We start from the raw sequence: 20,409 nt of genomic DNA on the forward strand, positions 1-20,409 counted from the left end.
ATGGCAGTTGACGATTGATGGAAGAAATGAAACGCTGGGACTTGACCGTATTTGTGAGAGCAGGCCGCACATTTCCCCGGCTTTTTAAGGAGCATAAGTACCTATACTAAAGGGTTCGTATGGCCTAGGAAGATCATACGGCCTCTCTCAAACAATGAAATCACCCGGTTTGGACGGCTGCACTAGCGAAGGTGTGTCCTTAGCCTAACCGAGCAAGGGTGCATCGGCATCTCAACGGTTTCTCCATTTTGAGCATTTAGTGCTGATCCCTGCAACTCGTACTCCATTCAACCCTTGCTGGAGGGGGTGAACATAAGATAAAAGTCACTGGACATTTTCACTAAGCACTCATAACTATCACATATCTCTTTCCCGTCGGGTTTTTCTGAAATCTGCGGTAGACTTCGAAAGTCTAGTGTATCAGAGAGACATTTTACTCACAGACTTTACGTTGAGAAATATTACCCTGGTTGACTCTGCGTCCTGCAGCGGAAAGCCAGACCTGATCTTCCTTGACTTTGGCCGAGCTCTTTTTGGGCGTACAAGAGACGATGCCGCAGCCGTAGCCTATAGAGCTCACCTTTTTTTGGGGACATCTATGCCGCGTCTCCTACGCTGGGCTTAACTTCCCACTGACTTCGATCAATGGGTCGACTGGGATTGGCAGGCCTGGCTAGAGGAAAAATTACGATCATACCAAAGAATGAATAACAGAAAAGATTCGGCAAGTCTTCTCGACGTAAGTTCGTTGGGGTTTGTTTCTGAAACGGTCGCCATGTCCAAAACTCCATTTGATCTATCCAAGTTTGAAGGCTTCAGAAGCGCTACGTCTGGGTGTTAATTGCCAAACGACTCCACTTTGGCTGATAGTAGTGGACATCCGATTATTTCTAGGTGATAGCTTACTATAGTTGCAGCGTCGAGAACAAGCAATATCAGTACTGTTTTTTGAGCTTCTGTCCTTTGCCTTGGTGTATTCTTAGCATTAGACTCTACTCCATAGTGATATGTCTATCTTATTTCTCTTCGGTTGCTTGCAGGAAACCTGAGTAACCAGAGTGTTCATCATATGCGCAGTATATTCACCAAGTGCTTGGTAGGGCCCCGACATGGCGCGGATACCATGCAAGAAGTTAAATATTGAGATACTGGAATATGTTTTTCAGGGCATTATGGACCCTGGTTAACTCAACATAAGCTTCCGAAAGCCCTTTTTATTCCGGCTTTTGAATGCTGGTTAGTTTGTAAGGAGTGGCTTTTTGACTCACGTCGCTTATCTTCTATACGGATATATAAATGCATGCCCTGCTCGTTGTTACTATGCCTAACAACGTCCTCTCAAAGGGGCATACAAAATTCCCCCGATAAACTACAGGCATACCAGTTACTTCGGAAAACAGGAGAAAATCACAGGCATCGTAGAGAGTAGACCTCAGAAGAGATTCTCCTTGGTAACCTCCACGTTCTCTCAAATCTTGTCTACAATTCCTAGGCCGCTTTGCACTCTTGATCTAAGGATGTGCTTCTCGCAATGTCTTTGCTGTAAGAAACACTCTGCTGATCAGCAAAGATCCCTCACCACTCTCGTGGGAATGCTATTACTGGTAATGATATGGCATTACGTAGGCCCAGTTAGTGACTATCCTCCACACTTGAATATGCTCCTTGCGGTTATCTCTATATCTCTTCCTCTCGGTCAAAGTCACTCATTGTGGATCCATCGATGAGTGATCTGGTGGAGCTTCTGGTTCCTGACACGGAATGGTTTACTCCGCCTAGCTAGACCTAGAATCCAACCCATTGCACGTCGCTAACTCTAGTAGGAAAGTCGTCACGTTAAATCTCTCGAAATTTGTGGCTCAAAATCACAACCAAAACAAAAATAAATAAGCGGGGCCATAGTCCATTACAGGCGTTCCAATGGCAGACGCGGCATGGAAATGACATGCATATATAATTTGTGCTGGGGTCTCGGCCATGACGGATCATTTATTTATTTATGTTTTATTGACATCAAGGATTGACACGACCTCTGTATTCCGTGTACATCTCGGCTCGACCGGTCATTCGTTGTCTGTCAGATTAAATCCAGGCTACTTCTGTTGTCTGCTCAGTCACACAGGGTGCCACGCAAGCTTCCTCGTCACTAACCGTACCAGTCTGGGAGGACCGATCGAGAACTTCGAAGATATAGGTCCGAGTAACCGAACGATTTTTATCCACCTACAAAACTGCAATTAGTAGAAGAACGATCCAACATTGAGAATATCCCCATTGGTTCTCCCCTGGGTCAAAGACATTGTAATAAGTTAAATACGTTTATCCCTAATCCCAAAGGGCGATGGTGTAGAAGACTAGTTGTTGGGTGGCTCGTGCCACACACCAATTAGATGATAGCAGAGACTCCACTGGGGCCATGCGCCAAACCAGATTCTGTTGATTCGAGAACCATTGGTTGAGATTCAGGATGTAACCGTCTTGCGATTCGCCCCTTACCGTGAGGTCATCCACTTAGTTTCTGCCCCCATTTCTTTTTTTATTTTTTTTTTCTTAGTAGGGCGTAAGACAGACCTGGATTTGTGCTTTGGGGTTGAGGCTCCTGTCGTAGTGGTCCATCGACTCCAACAAAATGGCCGATAACACCTAGTTCAATGCATCGACCACTCTTGACACCCTTCATCCTCCCATCCCCCATCCTCCATTCCCTTGCTTCTCGCGCATTTTAGCCTCTCACCTGTGAGAGCGCTCATACTTCCATAATGTCCAAGAGACGGTTGTTTCGCTGGCCTGCCCCTCGAACGGTGTGTTTAGGATGTTTGGCGCTAGTTTTCACCACGCTGGTGACTATGTTTCTATACATGAGCGAGCCGTTGGACATACAACCGAGTATGTATACTGAATCTCGGCTCCTATCTATCTATCTATCTCCCCGTTTCGAGAGGGAGTTTCCCACATTCCTAATGATATCATGGCTAATGAATCCCAGACCCTGAGCCCGTGAACAACCAAGTCTTTCGTCAATTATCCGAGATCACGAACACCTACACGAATGGAAGTGCAAGTGAAGTTGGATTGGTGCTAGCGGCCACGCAGAAGGAGGACCTCGGCTGGCTCCTCAATTATTGTCGGGATCAGTACGACATTGTGCACCCTTCGTTAACATGCCGCGTCAATGCTAATATTTAACCTTAATTGCCCATAGTGGGACAATCCCTTTCATTTATACCACAGATTCCCCTCCCGCCCCTTACCTTCTCGTCCCTGCGACAACTCGCGGTCGCGAGGCCACCGCCTATTTATCCTACATCGTCGACTTCTACGATCAACTCCCGAAGTACACCATCTTCATCCACTCCAACATCGACCAGTGGCACAACGACCTCTTCGGCCCGCGCACCAGCTCCGTGCTGCCTCATCTCCGTCTCGAAGCCGTCGACGCGCAAGGATACGTCAATCTCCGCTGTGAACACAACCCCGGTTGCCCGACGAGCGTTAACCCATGGGAACCGACGCAGATTGACATCGAAAAGGACGACATCCGCGCGTTCTTCCCTCAGGTCTACGAGACACTATTCAACGTCGGCCCAGAGAAGGTCCCCCAGCATATCGGCAACGTCTGCTGCGGACAGTTCGCTGTCAGCCGGGAACGGATCCTGCAGCGACCGCGTCACGATTACGAGCGTATGCTTAAGTGGGCGGCGGAGACAGAATTGACGGATAGTTTTGGCGTCGGGTGGGTGTTTGAGAAGGTCTGGCATGTTGTTTTCGGCATGGAGGACATATAGTAAGTTCTTTGGGTTGCCGTCTTTTTTTATGATGGGCGGAGATGCTAACGGGCCGCAGTTGTCCTCGTTATGAACAGTGCCGATGCGATGCATACGGATGGTGCGGGCCGTTGCCCTCGGGCGAAACACTGCAGGCAGTGCGAGCCCCGCGGTCCAAGGGAAAATCGACCTGAGTAGATGATTGTTAATGTTGATGTATACTACCATGGATATACACTGGTTACGAGTTTAGCAGCACCTAATTGATGTCATTTCGATCGAAACCCATGTTATTCGTCCGAGAGTTGATCTACCCTAAATACCACAGGATGGAAGAAGGATGGCTTAGACCCAATAATATAGGGATTGGGACATTTCATCCGTGATAGATTGCGCTGACATGCAGTAATTCCACTCCGAATCTCCAAACATAACAAACCACATTGATAAAAAAAAAAAAAAAAAAAAACAAAAAGGTATCATTATTATCATTGCACATAAAGAAAAGATCACTGATCAATCGTGATGTATAGCCTGCTGATGCTTACCACTCACAGGCCCAGCATCCAGCTCAAACAACCCCTCCTGCTGCCTCCCAACTTCCGGCGGCGGCGCCTCATGCACGTTCTCACTATCCAGCATGGGGACCTCCGACTCAGACGGTCTCCTTCTCGGTATCGGCCGCAGAAACAAGGACGGGTCATCCGAATTTGAAAGCACCGTCGATGACCGATCGCCGGGCACCAACGCTGCAGGTACCGGTGCCGGCGGCGGCGGAGAAACAGGTTTTCTCGGTATAGTACTTGCAGCCACCACCTCGGTATCGGACGGCGGACTCGGCGGTTCTTGACTGGACGGAGAGTTATTCGACACTGCAGTAGGTGCTTTATTCTCAGCTTTCTCGACATCCTTCCCGACCGCCCCCGCGGCGCCAGCAGCAGTGAGTCCAGCGAGGACGGCATCCTTCCGTTTTTGCCTCTTTTGTCGACGCATACAAAGCCAGATGAGGAGCACGACGAGAATAACACCGACAATAACACCAATCGCAATACCAGCCTTCGCGCCGGCGCTAAGACCCGACCCTTTCTCATTGCAAGAGAACGAGCCCCTGAAAGCATTCTTATCCGACACAAGCTTATCCAGACTTGAGCATTGAAATGAGCCCGAACTCTGAATCGTCGTTTGACCGTAGACATTCTCCAGATTCCCAAGCGATATGCTATATTGACCCACATCAGCACCAAACCACCAACCACTATAAAAATACCCAACGAAGGAAGAAAAAAAAAAAAAAAAAAACGAACCGATCAAAATCCCCATTCAGAACCAAATTCCCATTAACCCTCTCCAAATCATCCAACCTCACCTCCTTCAACCCCTCATTCCCCTGAATCCTCAGCTCACCCCCGACATTCTGCAAATTCGACAACGAAACACTATTCAACGCGCCATTACCGGTGATCGTGAGCGGCCCACTGACGGTTTCCAAATTGCTGGCGGTGACGGCATTGAGATTCGACGATCCCTCAATCGTAAACGGGCCTTTGATGTCCTGGACTTCGGGGATACTGATGGTGCCGCTGGCGGAGGAGGAGATAGTTAGGGGACCGTTAATGGTTTCGCAGTCTTTGAGGCCGTCGGCGTCGGATTGAGAGGATATGTTTAAGTTTCCTGAGCCTGCATCCAACGTGTTAATTCGACCTGAAATGACAGCCAGACATCAAATCAAAAAAAAGAGAGAGAAAATGAGAGAAATAACATACATGACTCCGAAGCCAAAATCCCAGTCCCACCACCCAACAAAAGCCCCGAAATAGACCGTACATGTCTTGACTTCATTCGCGCGGGTTAGAACTGCGATATACAACTCGCAGTATAGCACATACAAATTCCTCGAGACGCAAGAAGCGGAGTTAAAAAGTAAAAACAAAACAAAACAAAAAGTTAAAAAGCAACAAGAAAAAAAGAAAACCAAAAGGGTATTTACATGAATAATAACCCCCAAGATAATTAAACTAAAATGAATAATGAAATCACACCAGTCCCAAACCCAAACAAAAGACCTGTTACAATATCCGGTAATCTAATCACTTCACATAAACAACCGAGTGGCTGAGCAACTGAAGAAAAGACACACCACCTACTAGTAGTCTAGTACAGTATGTACCTACAGGTACTCCGTATATCAAGTTTTTTTTTTTTTTTTTTCCAGCCCGGAAATTTTGAACGCAATCCCGCTCCGATAGAGATCAACCACAAGTGAACAACTAGAATCTAAACCTCGGGCCAGTTACATCTTACAACAAGATACTAATTCCATCCCCATCCCATCCCGTCTCCCTGTGACGGCCACCTCCGGGGTTAGCAGAAACTAACCTAAGAAAATCCATCAGGCACGGCGCCAAGATAGGGCAATTCTTGCTAGCTTCCACTTCACCGAGACTTCTATGGTTCTGGGCTACTTCTACCACCTACCAGACAAGGAATAGGGCACTATAATAGTGCAATAGTACAATGCAACGTGAGCCAGCTTGCGACCAGAAGAAACCCAGAACGAAATTAAAATCATAATAATAATAATAATAATAAAATAGCAAAAACAAAAAGAAGAAAAGCACCGCCCCAAAGCCAACATATGACCGAAGTCTCCACTTTTAGGATTCTTGGCCCTTGGACCCTTGTTTCGCAATGTTGAACTTTTGTCGCTGATTTATATCAGTTCTTTGTAGATCTTGGGTTGGCGGCATGTGATTTTTCTTGGGTTCATATTCTTATGCGTCTTTTAGAGGAGTTGTTTTGTTTTCTTGGGTGTTTTACTAAATTTGCTGGATGATTATTCGGAAAGTACTCCGTATGTGCATCTTGCATGTACTGTGTAGGAATGGGATTTTTGCTATTTTTATCTTGTGTTAGGGCTTTTTTTGTTAAGTAAGTGACTTCGCTTGGTGCCGATGGTCCGCCGAGCGGTACTTACTCAGTTTCTACTGTGTAAGTAGGCAACAGTGTTGTTGAACTTTGGTATCCTACTGCGGGAGCTAATGTAGCTGGGAAATTTTCCGAGGGTTTGCCCGGTGCGATTGGTGGTTCTGGATTCGATCTTCATCTGGCATTCCATGGAATATATGGATGCCTGGGAGATGTGAACAAAAAGCACTTGGTTAGTATTTGGTACTGACTACTTTTGGCGACATCGACTGACTTGATATAGCGCAGGCGGTAACATTCTTCACATCGTAATCTATTTATATCTCTAATTTCTATATCATCTATCTAGTTACTAGTTTTCTATTCCCCTGTACGCCAAGACCCACTTGTCGCCAACCCCGCTCATCAGGCATCGAGATAATCATTGCATCATGTCCTCATGAAGGTGCTGACTGGTTGCCGGAACCCCAACTCCAACACCCAACATCCAAAAGAGAAAAAAGAAAAAAGAAAAAGCGTACTATACATGCGTCATAGCTGCAGCTACTACAGCTCCCACGAATCCAATCCCTGCAACTCGTTCCATTGATCCTCTAATTCGCGAATAATCCATCCCGTGCGCCAGCCCACGGAGCTCTCCACCTGAGTTAGGAATTTGAACGATCCCCGCTTCTCGACGGGATGGCGCAGGCAGTGTCCATCTGTGATATTACAGGTTAGCATGGGAAAAGCGATTGAGCCGGATAACGGCGAACTTACATCGATATAGTAGGTGGCAAGCCATGAAATAGGCATTTTCGACTGTTTCGTTCGACGAAGATAGCCCAATCACTTGCACCACGTGTGATGCAATCACTTTCTGCGGTCTGTGAGTATATGATATCGTCGATAGCTCTCCGTAGTACGAACCTCTTCTATACGTCTGAGCCGTGCACGCTCATAGTTGCTCACGACGCCCCAGTGACGGTCAGACGACGTGAGGAGAATTTGACAGGTGTGGTAATATTGCAGCCCGACCACTATAACAGTTAACATATATCTCACCGTCCACACTCTAACCCGGGTACATACCGGCTGGGGGTGACATAACCCATAATTCGGGAAATGGTCGATTCTCCGCCGGGTTGGCGTCTTTGTACTGCAATGGCTGCCAACTGACAGGCCGGTCGCGGTACCACTGCTCCACTTTACTGGATAGCTCGTGCCAGTCCTCCTCATCCACGGCCGCAACATGGCCTTCCGAGCAAAGCTGTATTATCCGGGCACAGTAGAAGATGATAGTGTTGGCATAGGCGGCATCGTCGCCCCTCTTGAAAACGGATGACCGTTCATAGTTCCGAAGGTCAAGCTGCATAGGCTGATTTTGGACAATAGATGCGTAGATTGCTTGCCGTAAAAACTGCCAGCTGGCGGCCTCTGTCAACCCGCCTGATGATGCGGCTCGGGACATAGTATTGAGCAGCCGATTGGAACCAAGCCAATGACACTTTTCGTCGGTCGTACTTTCGAGTTCCTCATAGATTCGCAGAATCACAACTGAAATAAGCATATTATCATCGTATGTTTCCTCAGGCCGCGCAAGGGCGGCGAGCAGCAGCTCTACACATTGACTGTGGTATTCGGAGGCCTCCCAATCACTAGCACCGGACATGATCGCATCATGTCGAGCAGATAGCGCCAACACTGCTTTCAGAACCATCGGTACATGTAGCGCTCTGCGAGGCACCTCACTATTGAAAGTCGATGCCGAGTCACAGATATCTAACTGTGGTATCGATCAGATCCTCCGGTACTGAGAAGTACGACTGAACAGTGTATGTTTCTTACCCAGTGCGATATTTTGTTGATGTATGAGCGCAACAAGAACGCTTCTCGCGATGTCATCGTCGATGAGGAGGTCGAGCGTGGAGTGGATGGAGTCATTGGCGACCATGTACTATTGGATGCCAAAGGAGAGACCATGTCGTTGACAGCCCTCGGCGAGATCGCCGTGGCTTTGGTTGAATGTTGGTCATCGTGTGTGGAGGGAGTCGATATCGCCGGTTCCACATGGGGGATGCCAATGGCCTCATCGTGTGGATTTAGAGATCCAGAGATAGGCAGGTGAGTTGTGAAAGGATCAGGGATGTATGTATGAGGGCCGTCCGAGGGGAGCTGGGGATCGCCCTGAGGCTCAGGTGGAGCATCACTGATGCTTCCATCCGCAGACTCTTCGGCAGACTCTTGAACGAAGGTCACTAAATAGGATTAGGCCGGATTCCATTGAAATTTACATAGAAAAAAAAGAGCACATAGGTAGAAATAACAGAACATACAAGACTGAGGAACATTCACCCATGTCTGTGCGGAGTCCCACTCCAATTCGAACTTAGAGGCAGTCCCTTGGCTCTTTTGATACACATGGCGGACGGTCTTGAAACGGAACGGAGGATCCAGACGACACGTCCGCCCTAAACGAGCGCATGCATTGCATGACGACGCTCCCGCGCGAGTGGTACACCGAATGTGACGAAGGCGACAGCGCTCACATCCTCTTCCGATCCTCATGGCAGTTTGCGGGGGCAACTGGTGCTGAGCGATGAGCGCAGCGGGGAAAATATACAGATTCAGCACAAGTATGGACGGATTGGTTTAGTGAACTGATCAACCCGGAAGGTCTGCGCACTGCAGGGACAAGCAATAAAGGACAAAGGAGTGACGGTCCGAGAGATTGACAACAAATGGAAGGTTTGAGGCGAGGGATTTGCTCAAGGTTGGCGACGACCTTTAACACACCAATCGAGGCACAGCTTTCCCCGCATTTGCCCATGGATGGGGATCCGTTTTCAGCGCAGGTCTGATTGGATGCCCCGGACTTTCAAAACCCCCACGATATTCCATAGGGAAAAGACTTTTGATATGTCACGGGAGACTCTCCCAATTAAGGAGTTGCTCTCTGTCTACTGCTATCTTACACGTTGTCTCTCTGCTGCATGCTTTCACGTCGCAAAAGGAGCATCCATAGACAATTTTGACTTCTATAAGAATTTCGTTTTCCTTGCCACAGTGTGTATGCATCTCGCATTAGCTGGGTCAATCTACGACAAATCAGGACTGGTCACCTGCTCGCTTACACCCCGACGGCATTTGACAATCATTTGCCGACATACGGATCGTCACGAGGCGCCCTGAGCACAACACTAAAACTGTCGCTCAAAACCGAATCAGGCTCCCGACTCAATACACTAGTAGTCATCATCACCCATGATTTGTGCGGTCATGTCTTGCATAATATCACAATGTCATCAGATTCATTGACTTCTATTTCCCTGAGAACTTTAAATGAACTTCCATCAAACAAATGGTATAAAAGGTATGAGAACGGCAAGTCGTGGGGCGTATATCTCGGAATCGCACTTTTATCTTTTTAAACACTGATCGTCTTGAATACTCTGTGAAGAATGGGTTAGCGTTTTGACTCCTTCTCATGTTCGTATCCGAATATACATACCCGAATCCAGCAGCGCCAGTAGCCATGATAGTACCGGGCATCTGGGCCTGCCAGTGGATTTCCTTGACCGACTCCATGTAATGCACAAACAACAATTGAGGCGGAATGTCTGCCAGACCGGCTTCCCGGCTCTCCTCCTCATCAAGTTCGACGGCCAAATCCCACAGAGTTACGGTGTTGTCGGCCGAACCAACGGCCACCACACTGTCATCGGTGGGGTGCCATTCGATACTGGTGACAGGCTCCTTGTGGAAGTCGAAGGCGGCGACAGGTGATGCGGTGATCTGGGATGACGGCGCCGAGGCATTCGGCTTCCAGTGTCTCAGATCCCAGACGCCCCATTGGCCATCGTCGGCACCAGTAGCGAGAAGGTGGAACGTCTGGTTCGACCATGTCATGACATTAACGTCCGTGTTGGAAACCTTCACATCCACAGCGGGCTTGCGGGACTTAGACCGGACATCCCACACCTTCACACTACCGTCACTGCTAGCGGAAGCGAAGACATTCCGCTCATTAGGAGACCATTGCAGTTCTTCGACCGACGAAGCGTGTCCAGTGAAGGGCCGCGTATCAGTAACCCAACCGCCACCTTCGGTGCGCGTCGTAACGTAGATCAAACCATCGTTGTCACCGGTCAACAATTTGCCCAGTGGTTGCAGAGGAGACCAATCCAGTGCGTAACCCTCGGATTTGTGCATGCGAAGAGTAGAGAGAGGTTTCGAGGCGGAAGGAGGGAGAACGGTGCCGGGAACATCGAAGCTCGTCAGATGAGGGGTGACGTCGTGGATGACCACCTGCGAGTTTTCCAGCATGGTAGCAGTGAGGGTTTGTGGAGGCTTGGAATAATCTCCAGAGGACGAGGGGGTTTGATGGCAACGGATCCGGTTGGTTGTCGATCCCAAGGGGATACTCTTGTGCTCGAGAATAGGTTCTCCCATGTCGTCATCGTCATCCGAGTCACTCTCCGAGTCGGTATCATTCTCCTTCTCCATCTTGCTCAATCCACTCATCTTCAGGACCATGAGCTCGTTTTCCTTTGATCGACGTCCCTCTGCCTGTGTACCAGTTACTGCGTAGACGGTCGCGGGGAAAGTCTTGCGGTTGTCGCCCAGATTATCGCGGACAATATCGAAGGAAAGACAGGGCCAGGGTGTTGTGAGGGTGTGTAGCATATTATACGTAGAAGGGTCTGGCGAAAGCACCTCTCCGGGAGCGAGTTTCGTTCTTCCGGGAATGAAAGTCTGCTGGTCGACCTCCATCGCATCTGTAGGACATGGGCGCAATCAGAGCTGAACCGGTAAAACCAGATGAACATGAGAGCTTACCCTTTTCTTCCTCTTCCCGCTCCGCATCAGGACGGCCGTCCACACCGGCCTCGAGGATCTCATCTTCGCTCTCGAATTCGTCCTCGAACTCGTCCTCGAATTCCCCCACCTCGTCTGGAGGGGCTTCGGTCATCGGGCGCTCTCCTGCCTTAAGAGCGGCGGATTGCTCATCGGAAACGTCGGCGGCTCTCTTCGACATGGTGTACAAGTTTTGTTTGATAGGGATTAAATAGAAGCTGTCGACGAACCAGTCGTGCGGCAGAAACCAACCTTCAAAAGAGAGGGAAAATTACTGATTAGGGTTCAGGAACTTTTTTTTTCTGCGAAGCCCGACGGGCAACGGCGCTAAGCCTATCGCGGACTAGTGGCGATCGGGCTGTTGACGCTCTCCCTCTTCTGGAGCTGCGGCTGTGTTCACCCTCAGGCACTCCCACAGGGGCTGTGGAAAGCTTTGTCCAACAACCCTCCCAGTTGAAACACTCCTCTCGATATGGATGCGTCACATTTTCCGACCGCCAGCACACCCCATGTGGCGGATCAGATTGAACAGGATCCTCATGTGACGGAGGATACGGCCCCCGCTGCGGCTTACAAGGACGGTTACAGCAGCGATTCGCGCGCCCACTATTCCTCCCATTCCGCGGTCGAATACCACTCCCCAACTCGCGATTATCAATCTCATGATGATACCCGGCCGACTCCCTCTCCCTTGACCCAACCTCAGATCCCTTCGTTGTCTCGGCCAAGTTCCGGTTTGTCCAGTGCCCCCGGCGTCTCCCAGACTAGCCAGGATGTCAGCCAGAAACAAGCATCGCAACAACAAACGAAGAACAGCGTGGTGATCAAGGTCGGGATGGTTGGGGACGCTCAGATCGGAAAGACCAGTCTGATGGTCAAATATGTGGAGGGCAGTTGGGACGAAGACTACATTCAAACGTTGGGTATGTGATAATATTCGGGGGTCTCTATTTGTGGGCACAGTTCTAACCTTGCGCAGGTGTAAACTTCATGGAGAAAACGATTTCTATCCGGAATACGGAGATTACTTTTTCCATCTGGGATCTGGGTGGGCAGCGTGAATTTGTCAATATGCTTCCTCTTGTCTGCAACGATGCCGTCGCGATCCTCTTCATGTTTGACCTCACTCGCAAGAGCACGTTGAACTCCATTAAGGAGTGGTACCGCCAGGGCCGTGGTTTTAATAAAACGGCGATTCCTTTCCTCGTTGGCACAAAATACGATCACTTTGTCAACTTTCCCCGGGAAGACCAGGAAGAGATCTCGATCCAGGTACGTTAGCGTGAAGAAATCTAACAATAACCACGCTAATTTGAGCTCAGGCCAAGAGGTTTGCCAAGGCTATGAAGGCCAGCTTGATTTTTAGCAGCACCAGCCACAGTATCAACGTACAAAAGGTGCGAACGGAGATAATTTCCGAACCTGGTTTCTGTCCGATACTAACTATCTGTTAGATCTTCAAGATCGTCCTGGCCAAGGCTTTCGACCTGAAGTGCACTATTCCCGAGATTGAGAATGTCGGCGAACCGCTGTTGCTCTACAAGAACGTATAGAATCATGATGAAGTGGAAGTAACGATTATGTACATTGGGACAAAGTGATGTTGACGACTTCTTTTCCCTCGGTGGGATGAAGTGGCTGTAGTGGGAGGATTTCTACTCTGCGTTTCTGTCGATACGCATTCTGCTTTCCTTTACTTGATTTTCTTTTCTCTCAGCATTGGGACGCGTCCAGGATTCTCTTCATGTTCATCATTTTTCATTTCTTTTCTTTCTTTCTTTTCCTTGTGTTAAATTCCCCACCCGTGTTTTTAATCTCTCTTTCTTTCCTTCGACACTTTTTCTTTTCTTTTCTTTTTTTTCTTTTTGATTCATTATAAACCTGCATCTACGACTCTTGATGGGTTATAGATCAGAACCACGGCGCTATCACCCGGAGCTCAACTGCTCACGAAAGAAACATTGGAATCCATCCTTGAAAGAAGAAGGCCCATACTGGAAATATGCGTGATATTACATGACTAGCGAACTGTTTTTCTGCGGAAACTTTGCGACTTTCCCTTTCCGGAACGGGACTAGCTCAGGGCCGCTTTTTGCTCAGTGATTGATCCCGGAGCGTGGGGCAAGACAGAAGTGCGTGTGCTGAGTGCTCCCGGAGCATTAAGCCAGTGCGCCGGAGCAATCCGGGATCAATTCCGGAGCGAATCCATGATTCACTTAGCTAAGCTGCCCGCCAAGCTGACTAACTTACACTTCGAACAGCAGGTTAACTAAAACTTATAGCGCCAAGCCCACCCCTTGAATTAATTGAGAGCATAGAACATCACAAAGCCTCTAAATTCACGATTAAGATCTACTTTATGAGCAGTAAATGACGTGTATCACTGCCATAGAGAGTTTTACTAATACAAAGTCCCTCACTAAATGGCTTCTAGCCCTAAATTAATTAATTAGTGTGATTTCTTTTCGAGTGAATATATTTGTCAGGGAGACACCGCTGCCAGCCAATGAACCAGCGACGAGCCGTGGGATATGTGACACTACCGGAACAAGGATAAACCGGTCCGGGAATATCGGTTGACACTGTTAGTGGGGAAACCGCGAACGGCCGTTGAACCGCGGCTCTGCTGCCACCGAACGCCTACCCGGCACGAAGATTTAGCTTCCTGTTCGGGGGTATTTTCGCTCTAGTGGCCGCTTTTACCCACTTCAGCACGCCTTGATCTAAAAAACCCCGCGCACAAATAAATGACACTCACTTTCCCTTCCTCTTTCTCTTTCTTTTCTTCACCTCCTCAAGCGAACCCTTCAGATTGGACATTTCCCTCTCATCAACTCCGATATGTGACTCTAATTAGACCGCCTTCTTTGTTGGGACTAGCTCCTAATATCACCTGACACATCTGAGGGAGCTGAGGTAATAGGAATTCATTTCGCTCTTTCAGGACAATGATACTTACGCGGTCCTGTTGGCTCCTACCATTTCTGCCTACAAGACTCCTGTACACAGCACCTTTATAAGCACAAGCAAGCGCAAGCTGCTACCTTAAATGTTACAGTTTTGAATCCCACACTATGGCTACTACGCATACAGATGGCAGCCCTTGGGGCTTCGCTGATGAAGACTTTGTCATGGAGGATTACGAAAACTACCCGTCCAGCTTTTGTAATCTACAAAACGAGAATCTTTTCCCGAGATCGAAATTTCCAATGTTTCGTGAAAGAGATACTCCTGCCGCGCGCAATGCCTATACACTAATTCAACCGGCGCTTCTCCTTATGTCACGAATTATAATTCAACGCTGGGAATCTTTTGGCATCTTCGTTCGGCGTCGACACTCAGGCCTCCCGGATATATGGCTTGATGCTGATGTGGAGCTGGAATTATCAAGGGATGAGACTATTGGATGCATCAAAAATGCCATTCCTGACATTGATTTTGATCCTGATATGCACCCAAATTCTTCCCCATTTGCAGAGACAACACTGTGCCCCAAGGCAATGTCAGATCTGATAACCTTGGACTACAATATTATTCGACTCTTGAAGGATTTGACTTCAACCCACAATCAGAAACTAGCAGGTCTAGTCTTTCTGGCAGTTTTACTGGGGCATGAACTAGCCCATGTATTGGAGTTCCGTAGCATTCGAGCTGGTCAACTATGTTCTGATAACGAGCCATTTGAGACACCTCCTGGTGTAACCTGCCGCGAGGCCGGCACTGCTTGGGAAACTCGTACATTCGGAGGTCGAGTTTATCCAATCTGTCAAGCCGAGAATTCTTTACTGAACATTCGAGGCCTGTGCATCAAAAGTAGTGCATGGAATTTTGATATGATGAAAGTGAATGAGAACTGGATTCGTCAACTTTTCACAGAGTCACATTGGATTATTGCGCTGCATCCCCTACGGCCTCCAATTGACAAATATGCACAATATGCTATTCTCGAGGACGAGCTAATTGATGAGCGATGTGACCTACTAATAAAGAGCAAAGTACGTGGAAATGACGTACGTGTTGAATCTGGGAGTCCTAGGAAGAAGCCTAGGCCGATCATACCCGTTAATATCTGTGGAGGTAAGAAAGTGCAAATGGGCTTCCAGGAAAGGACTTCAGGTGCACGCATCAACTCCTAGTGTATTTTCATTCTAAATTCTTATTCAGAATGAGTTCTGGCGTGCTTTGCTGGCGTTTACGGATGGAGGGGACTAGAAATTAAGAGTAAGTATATGTATACCAGATTTTCATAATAATTAGCGGCGTATTATCCATTCTCTGTTAAATTCATCCCAGGCCTTGTCGCTCCGTACTACACAGGTCTATTCCATGAGGTTCGATTTTGCAAGTCTATTTTCACATCATTAAACTCTTTTACTAATAGCTTCATTGGATGCAACACCATTACTGATAGCCCAAGATCCAAACTACCCAGGCTGCAAAGAAATCAGCCTCCTGGAACAGGGATACTAAAAATACTGGTGATGAGCAAGCAGTTGAGCTGGCATCAGGTATCAAAAATCGTGGCCCTGCATGGAGAGCAGCGAAATTGACTCACGTGATACCATGGCAGATGTTGGTTAGCAAGACTCGTAAAACGGCCGCAGAAGTAGCCATTTTCGGTCGCCTGCTAACCATCACAGCATTAAATGGAGTACTTCTTCTGCATGCAACTTCAAGTCCGCCTTGTGCTCCAAGGTGGTACCACAGACGCCACATTCTACACACATATCCTGCGGGAAACGCTTGATATGCTTGTCCCTAAAGTGTCGCATGGGAGACCCAGGGGTACTATAATCCTTCAGTCACTGGATTAATAGAAGGTGGGTTCTACCCAGGCAGAGAAAGTAAAGTGTCGGCCTTTACTCTAGAGATTTTATTACAGGGGCAAAGGCTTGCTGGAAGGTAGTCACAGATTCATCTAAAGAGAAGCTTACCTATTATTTAGAAACAGGAGCAGACAGTAGATCTTCTATAGCGCGCTGTTTCTGGGGTGTCGGTTTCTTAAGAGGGCGACCTCTCTTTTACTAGGTAAGCCTATAGACACTAGCTCCCTGTAAGTGGAGCCATAGTTTAGGAGCTTTTACGTTATGGCACAATAATATTGAGAGTCACTAAAATCCTATTGTCACGGATCGAATAGCGATTCGGCCTGGTGACTGGTACAGTATACCCTGAACCTTGTGCATGAACAAATCGGCTACCGATGAGGAATATCGGACCACCCAATGGTTAGGATTTCAACGGAGATCCAGAACCCTTTACAGGCACCTTGTCTAGCGTACCTTATCTAAGGGCGGACACGCAAGGCAGAAAACGACAGGATGACAATAAGCGGTAAAGGGACAAACGGCAAAACAGAGGATCACCTGGATCACGTGATAATCTACTCCTGTGGGAAGCGATGGATGCTTGTGTATTGGGTCCTAGGGCAGGCGGCGTGGGACGTTCGTGTGCTCCAACAACTCCAGCGTCTACTCCAGGAGTATATCAGGAGTATATTCAGCCACCGCCAATCAGTGCACCAGCTACCCCAGAAGTGACCCCAGGAGTATACGAGGAGTAGACGAAGCAGCAGGTATATAAGGACGCTCATTCATGTGTTTAGTTTAGTTATTCGCGATCAATGCAACTGTTACTTAAGACCTACATTTGGTTTACCAGTATCGACTCATTTGCACTCTCTTAACTACTGAGTATACATACTTGGTAGACCTGGCCCTTTGACCTTGAGTTATTACTTCGTGACAGTACCTTAGTGAACCCTTCGGACCTTAGTGGTCACCCCGTCGTATCTCGTTAGCATCATCGTTGGACCCCAGTGGATTCTGGTCTCCAGGTTAGTTGTTCTATCCAAGCCGCACTTACTGGTACGCGGAGCTCTAGGACGAAGCCCCGGGTGTAACACCCTTTAGGTGTTGAACCTCCAGCTATAAAGTTGTGAACGGTTAGTAGTAGTAGGAGGTCAAGAATCAGTCACCTGTCTGAATAGTATCTACTGCCTGCCTTGGATATTCCCACCTGCTTTAGCCTTTGTATCCTTAACCTAGTTGACAGGTCTTCTACCCTGATTAGTAGATATCCTTGACACCTATATTTAATATCTAGTAGACTGTGACGGTACTACACGTATTAATGATTTATATACGTTAAAATTTTTTTTTTTTTAAGTGCAGGTGTTTAACTATTTTTCTTTTCTTATCTTTCTCTTCTTAAGCTTTTTACTTTTCGATTACTATTTTATATATAATACTAATCGCGGACAGCTTCTCCTGGCTTTTTCTTTTTGTAAAATTTATACTCTAATAAGCGATTATTGTCAATACAACTGTACAGTATTAATATATTTATACTTACACGTCTTTAGAAAACAAAGACTGCCTTATCGTATTTAATAAATATCTCCACAAAAGCAACCCCAATGTTGGGAGCAGCCTTGTTACGGCTTCCCCTTTTCTGCCCCCATGACTTGACCGCCTTCATTGTACGTAGACGTTAGCACCTTCCTGTCTTCATGACTCGGGGGGATCATCTTTACTACAATAATCAAAAGGCACCCAACAAGCCTATTCTAGATTTTTATAATAATTTTTTGGGCAATACAGATAGTAGATGGGAATAAATAGTAATAAATCTAATAGTCGGCTGTAATAGATCGATCCCTGGGGTGATTGTCCTTTATATCCTCGTTTTTGTTTCTGTATACATTGTTTCCCCACTAGCATCAAGGCATATGAGCCTACAGACGGGCTGCTTTTTGAAGTGGACTGCCACTTTGATGCTGTGGCTTCGGCCCTTTGTGAACAGTGCAGTAATAGGAATGCTGTCTGTGAGCAGGTAAGGAGGTTGCCTCCCCGATTAGATCTGATTACAATACTGATTCGGCTAGACTGCGGGGTTGATGATTGGAAATGCCAAAGACCTCATCCAGATGATCGATTGGATCCATGAGTTTTGGAGCGAGGAACAGGGGCTATACGGTGTCTTCCCGGAGGCGAGTCTCGTTCGTGCGGCGCAGGTAATTAAGGATCTTTATGCTGCGTTCGACAATGCAGAGCAGGCTCACCGTCGGGCTTTTCATTTGATTGGAGCCAAGAAAGAGCAGATAGTATGAATACGTGGGGCGTTACGGTGTGCTTTCCCTAATGCTTCGGTAGAAAGCCCTCTAGGCTTACCACCATCTTCTGGCTGCTCGCTGAACCTGCGCTGGTGGGCCTCTAGATACTATACCAGTTGGTTTAGTTCGCTCGCAAGGCTTTTTGCTGGCTTGCATGCTTAGGAAAACCTTGGGGCCCGGATATATTTGGTACTACTGTTAGGGCTCAAAAAGGCGTGAGGGCTTGAGGCCAAGCCCCTAGGGAAGGGAGGTATAGCGTCACGGATAAGGCCCAAGAGTGGTGTTTTAGTAGTGCTTATAGTTCTTAGTAAAAAGTTTGAATAATCGCGCTAAGCACCCGGTCGCGTCAACCAACGCGTCAAAAAACCTCATCTTCTCATACACCCACCATGACACCTAGAAGGGTCCCTTTGAGCCCTTTAAGTGCTAATATTGAGCGTAATCGACAGCTGGATCCAACCGAACGAGCTTATATACAAGGACTTTATGAAGGTGGTAAAAAATCCACTGAAATTGCAAGGCTTTTGAATCGATCCCTCCAAACCATTTATACTACACTGAACCGAGCATCTTCAAGACAAAATTTTAAAACCCATCCACGCCCTGGTCGTCCAAAATCTTACATGGATAGAGACAAACGCTCGCTGATTTGAATAATCAAAAGAAATCCCTTTCTTACCTATCAAGAGATCCAAAATACGCTTCATTTAGCAATTTGTCGCTCTACATTGTATAACATACTTCAAGAGACTGGATATGGCAAATGGCGTGCTCAAAAGCGTCCGAAATTAACACCGGAAGTAGCGAGACTACGGTATAATTGGGCTTTGAAGTATAAGGATTATACAGACATTGATTGGAACAAGATTATATGGTCAGATGAATGCTCGGTTGAACTTGGATCTGGCCAACGCCATAAATATGTGTTTCGCCTTAATCTACATGGAGAAAAATGGAAAAAGGAATATATTCAGCCATATAAGAAGGGCAAGGCTATCCGTGTAATTGTCTGGGCAGCTATTTGGGGCAAAAATCGCAGTGATCTCATCCGTTTAGAGCGTGATTTTGAAGCTAAAAAATATGGCTACACTGCACGCTTCTATCTTACTCTATTGAAGGAATTACTGCCTACTATTTGGGAACCAGGTCTTATTTTCATGTATGATAATGCCTCCATTCATTCAGCTAAAAAGATTGAAGAATGGTTGCAAGATAATGCAATTCCTTGTATGGAATGGCCACCATATTCGCCTGATCTGAACCCCATTGAACACATGTGGTTTCCACTTAAAGAAGGCGTCTACGACTTGAACCCGGATATAGAAAACTGCAAGGGATCGAATAATAAGAAGGAGGAAGTTTTATGGAAGGCTTTAGAGCAGTCATGGACATTGATCAGTCAAGATATTCTACGTGCAATAATAAGAAGCATGAAAGATCGTGTTAAGGCAGTTCTGGAGGCAAAAGGGTGGTATATAAAATATTAAGCGACTTTTCTGCTTTTTTTGCATATTTTTATATTTTTTGGTCATTACTTTTTAATATATATATTCTCAAATCAATATAAAACCTCATGTGTTGCAAATTATATATATTTTTGTATGGAGGGTGAACCATGGTTGGGTTGTCCCGCAGCCAAATTATGCAAACTAAATGGCGGAACTGTATATCCGTCTCTTAGGTCAGCAGCCCCACCCGCCTGTTCGGCGTGTTGGTCTGCCTCACCCAAACGATAATTCCCACTCAAACGATAAAATTGAAGCTATTCAA

The 20,409-nt window shown here is 47.1% G+C and overlaps 10 protein-coding genes across 10 annotated transcripts; 6 read left to right on the top strand and 4 right to left on the bottom strand.

Annotated features, from left to right (window-relative positions):
- Positions 1–103: 103 nt before the first annotated feature.
- BDV27DRAFT_127575 (uncharacterized protein) lies at positions 104–1,064 on the bottom strand. Its single transcript, XM_032066798.1, has one exon. It carries the CDS (start codon positions 789–791, stop codon positions 597–599), a length of 195 nt encoding a protein of 64 aa, XP_031928109.1. The 5' UTR covers positions 792–1,064; the 3' UTR covers positions 104–596.
- A 422-nt stretch (positions 1,065–1,486) lies between these two features.
- Positions 1,487–1,807, top strand: BDV27DRAFT_127576 (uncharacterized protein). Its single transcript, XM_032066799.1, has one exon. The coding sequence runs from the start codon at positions 1,518–1,520 to the stop codon at positions 1,725–1,727; it is 210 nt and encodes a 69-aa protein (XP_031928110.1). The 5' UTR covers positions 1,487–1,517; the 3' UTR covers positions 1,728–1,807.
- An 829-nt stretch (positions 1,808–2,636) lies between these two features.
- Positions 2,637–4,053, top strand: BDV27DRAFT_127577 (DUF3431 domain-containing protein). Its single transcript, XM_032066800.1, has 4 exons — positions 2,637–2,886; positions 2,987–3,134; positions 3,203–3,784; positions 3,844–4,053. The coding sequence occupies exons 1-4, from the start codon at positions 2,760–2,762 to the stop codon at positions 3,956–3,958; spliced, it is 972 nt and encodes a 323-aa protein (XP_031928111.1). The 5' UTR covers positions 2,637–2,759; the 3' UTR covers positions 3,959–4,053.
- A 166-nt stretch (positions 4,054–4,219) lies between these two features.
- BDV27DRAFT_108334 (putative GPI-anchored cell wall protein Pst1) lies at positions 4,220–5,848 on the bottom strand. The gene is made up of 3 exons (XM_032064453.1): positions 5,528–5,848; positions 5,069–5,441; positions 4,220–4,983 (listed from the first exon to the last, which is right to left on the bottom strand). Exons 1-3 carry the CDS (start codon positions 5,601–5,603, stop codon positions 4,281–4,283), a joined length of 1,152 nt encoding a protein of 383 aa, XP_031928112.1. The 5' UTR covers positions 5,604–5,848; the 3' UTR covers positions 4,220–4,280.
- A 1,226-nt stretch (positions 5,849–7,074) lies between these two features.
- Positions 7,075–9,405, bottom strand: BDV27DRAFT_127579 (uncharacterized protein). Its single transcript, XM_032066801.1, has 6 exons — positions 9,005–9,405; positions 8,517–8,926; positions 7,761–8,454; positions 7,599–7,708; positions 7,449–7,548; positions 7,075–7,390 (listed from the first exon to the last, which is right to left on the bottom strand). The coding sequence occupies exons 1-6, from the start codon at positions 9,234–9,236 to the stop codon at positions 7,236–7,238; spliced, it is 1,701 nt and encodes a 566-aa protein (XP_031928113.1). The 5' UTR covers positions 9,237–9,405; the 3' UTR covers positions 7,075–7,235.
- Positions 9,406–9,648: 243 nt separating this feature from the next.
- Positions 9,649–11,783, bottom strand: BDV27DRAFT_127581 (ribosome biosynthesis protein RRB1). The gene is made up of 3 exons (XM_032066802.1): positions 11,508–11,783; positions 10,180–11,446; positions 9,649–10,120 (listed from the first exon to the last, which is right to left on the bottom strand). The coding sequence occupies exons 1-3, from the start codon at positions 11,704–11,706 to the stop codon at positions 10,096–10,098; spliced, it is 1,491 nt and encodes a 496-aa protein (XP_031928114.1). The 5' UTR covers positions 11,707–11,783; the 3' UTR covers positions 9,649–10,095.
- Positions 11,784–11,997: 214 nt separating this feature from the next.
- On the top strand, positions 11,998–13,078 carry BDV27DRAFT_157330 (Spg1/Tem1 GTP-binding protein; the record flags this gene model as incomplete). The annotated part of the gene is made up of 4 exons (XM_032072491.1): positions 11,998–12,448; positions 12,505–12,797; positions 12,848–12,922; positions 12,980–13,078. 4 exons carry the CDS (start codon positions 11,998–12,000, stop codon positions 13,076–13,078), a joined length of 918 nt encoding a protein of 305 aa, XP_031928115.1.
- Positions 13,079–13,915: 837 nt separating this feature from the next.
- Positions 13,916–15,812, top strand: BDV27DRAFT_108367 (uncharacterized protein). Its single transcript, XM_032064454.1, has one exon. It carries the CDS (start codon positions 14,600–14,602, stop codon positions 15,659–15,661), a length of 1,062 nt encoding a protein of 353 aa, XP_031928116.1. The 5' UTR covers positions 13,916–14,599; the 3' UTR covers positions 15,662–15,812.
- Positions 15,813–16,080: 268 nt separating this feature from the next.
- Positions 16,081–16,440, top strand: BDV27DRAFT_127584 (uncharacterized protein). The gene has a single exon (XM_032066803.1). The coding sequence runs from the start codon at positions 16,096–16,098 to the stop codon at positions 16,270–16,272; it is 177 nt and encodes a 58-aa protein (XP_031928117.1). The 5' UTR covers positions 16,081–16,095; the 3' UTR covers positions 16,273–16,440.
- Positions 16,441–18,255: 1,815 nt separating this feature from the next.
- Positions 18,256–18,743, top strand: BDV27DRAFT_157332 (uncharacterized protein; the record flags this gene model as incomplete). Its single annotated transcript, XM_032072492.1, has 3 exons — positions 18,256–18,351; positions 18,412–18,630; positions 18,684–18,743. The coding sequence occupies 3 exons, from the start codon at positions 18,256–18,258 to the stop codon at positions 18,741–18,743; spliced, it is 375 nt and encodes a 124-aa protein (XP_031928118.1).
- Between the last annotated feature and the right edge of the window lie 1,666 nt (positions 18,744–20,409).

The sequence above is a fragment of the Aspergillus caelatus genome, assembly GCF_009193585.1.
Source record: "Aspergillus caelatus strain CBS 763.97 unplaced genomic scaffold BDV27scaffold_77, whole genome shotgun sequence".
Lineage (NCBI taxonomy): Eukaryota > Fungi > Ascomycota > Eurotiomycetes > Eurotiales > Aspergillaceae > Aspergillus > Aspergillus caelatus.

What these genes read in the sequence shown, in the direction of transcription:
- BDV27DRAFT_127584 (XM_032066803.1), top strand. Translation starts at nt 16,096, where the DNA reads ATGTTGGTTAGCAAGACTCGTAAAACGGCCGCAGAAGTAGCCATTTTC.
- BDV27DRAFT_127577 (XM_032066800.1), top strand. Translation starts at nt 2,760, where the DNA reads ATGTCCAAGAGACGGTTGTTTCGCTGGCCTGCCCCTCGAACGGTGTGT. An exon ending in CTCAATTATTGTCGGGATCA is followed by an intron (nt 3,135 to 3,202) that starts GTACGACATTGT and finishes AATTGCCCATAG; the next exon opens with TGGGACAATCCCTTTCATTT. An exon ending in TTCGGCATGGAGGACATATA is followed by an intron (nt 3,785 to 3,843) that starts GTAAGTTCTTTG and finishes AACGGGCCGCAG; the next exon opens with TTGTCCTCGTTATGAACAGT.
- BDV27DRAFT_127575 (XM_032066798.1), bottom strand. Translation starts at nt 791, where the DNA reads ATGGAGTTTTGGACATGGCGACCGTTTCAGAAACAAACCCCAACGAAC.
- BDV27DRAFT_108334 (XM_032064453.1), bottom strand. Translation starts at nt 5,603, where the DNA reads ATGAAGTCAAGACATGTACGGTCTATTTCGGGGCTTTTGTTGGGTGGT. An exon ending in GATTTTGGCTTCGGAGTCAT is followed by an intron (nt 5,442 to 5,527) that starts GTATGTTATTTC and finishes CGTTGGATGCAG; the next exon opens with GCTCAGGAAACTTAAACATA. An exon ending in CTGAATGGGGATTTTGATCG is followed by an intron (nt 4,984 to 5,068) that starts GTTCGTTTTTTT and finishes GGGTCAATATAG; the next exon opens with CATATCGCTTGGGAATCTGG.
- BDV27DRAFT_127576 (XM_032066799.1), top strand. Translation starts at nt 1,518, where the DNA reads ATGTGCTTCTCGCAATGTCTTTGCTGTAAGAAACACTCTGCTGATCAG.
- BDV27DRAFT_127579 (XM_032066801.1), bottom strand. Translation starts at nt 9,236, where the DNA reads ATGAGGATCGGAAGAGGATGTGAGCGCTGTCGCCTTCGTCACATTCGG. An exon ending in GGTGAATGTTCCTCAGTCTT is followed by an intron (nt 8,927 to 9,004) that starts GTATGTTCTGTT and finishes AATCCTATTTAG; the next exon opens with TGACCTTCGTTCAAGAGTCT. An exon ending in TTGCCACCTACTATATCGAT is followed by an intron (nt 7,391 to 7,448) that starts GTAAGTTCGCCG and finishes GTAATATCACAG; the next exon opens with ATGGACACTGCCTGCGCCAT.
- BDV27DRAFT_108367 (XM_032064454.1), top strand. Translation starts at nt 14,600, where the DNA reads ATGGCTACTACGCATACAGATGGCAGCCCTTGGGGCTTCGCTGATGAA.
- BDV27DRAFT_127581 (XM_032066802.1), bottom strand. Translation starts at nt 11,706, where the DNA reads ATGTCGAAGAGAGCCGCCGACGTTTCCGATGAGCAATCCGCCGCTCTT. An exon ending in GCGGGAAGAGGAAGAAAAGG is followed by an intron (nt 11,447 to 11,507) that starts GTAAGCTCTCAT and finishes CATGTCCTACAG; the next exon opens with ATGCGATGGAGGTCGACCAG. An exon ending in ACTGGCGCTGCTGGATTCGG is followed by an intron (nt 10,121 to 10,179) that starts GTATGTATATTC and finishes CATTCTTCACAG; the next exon opens with AGTATTCAAGACGATCAGTG.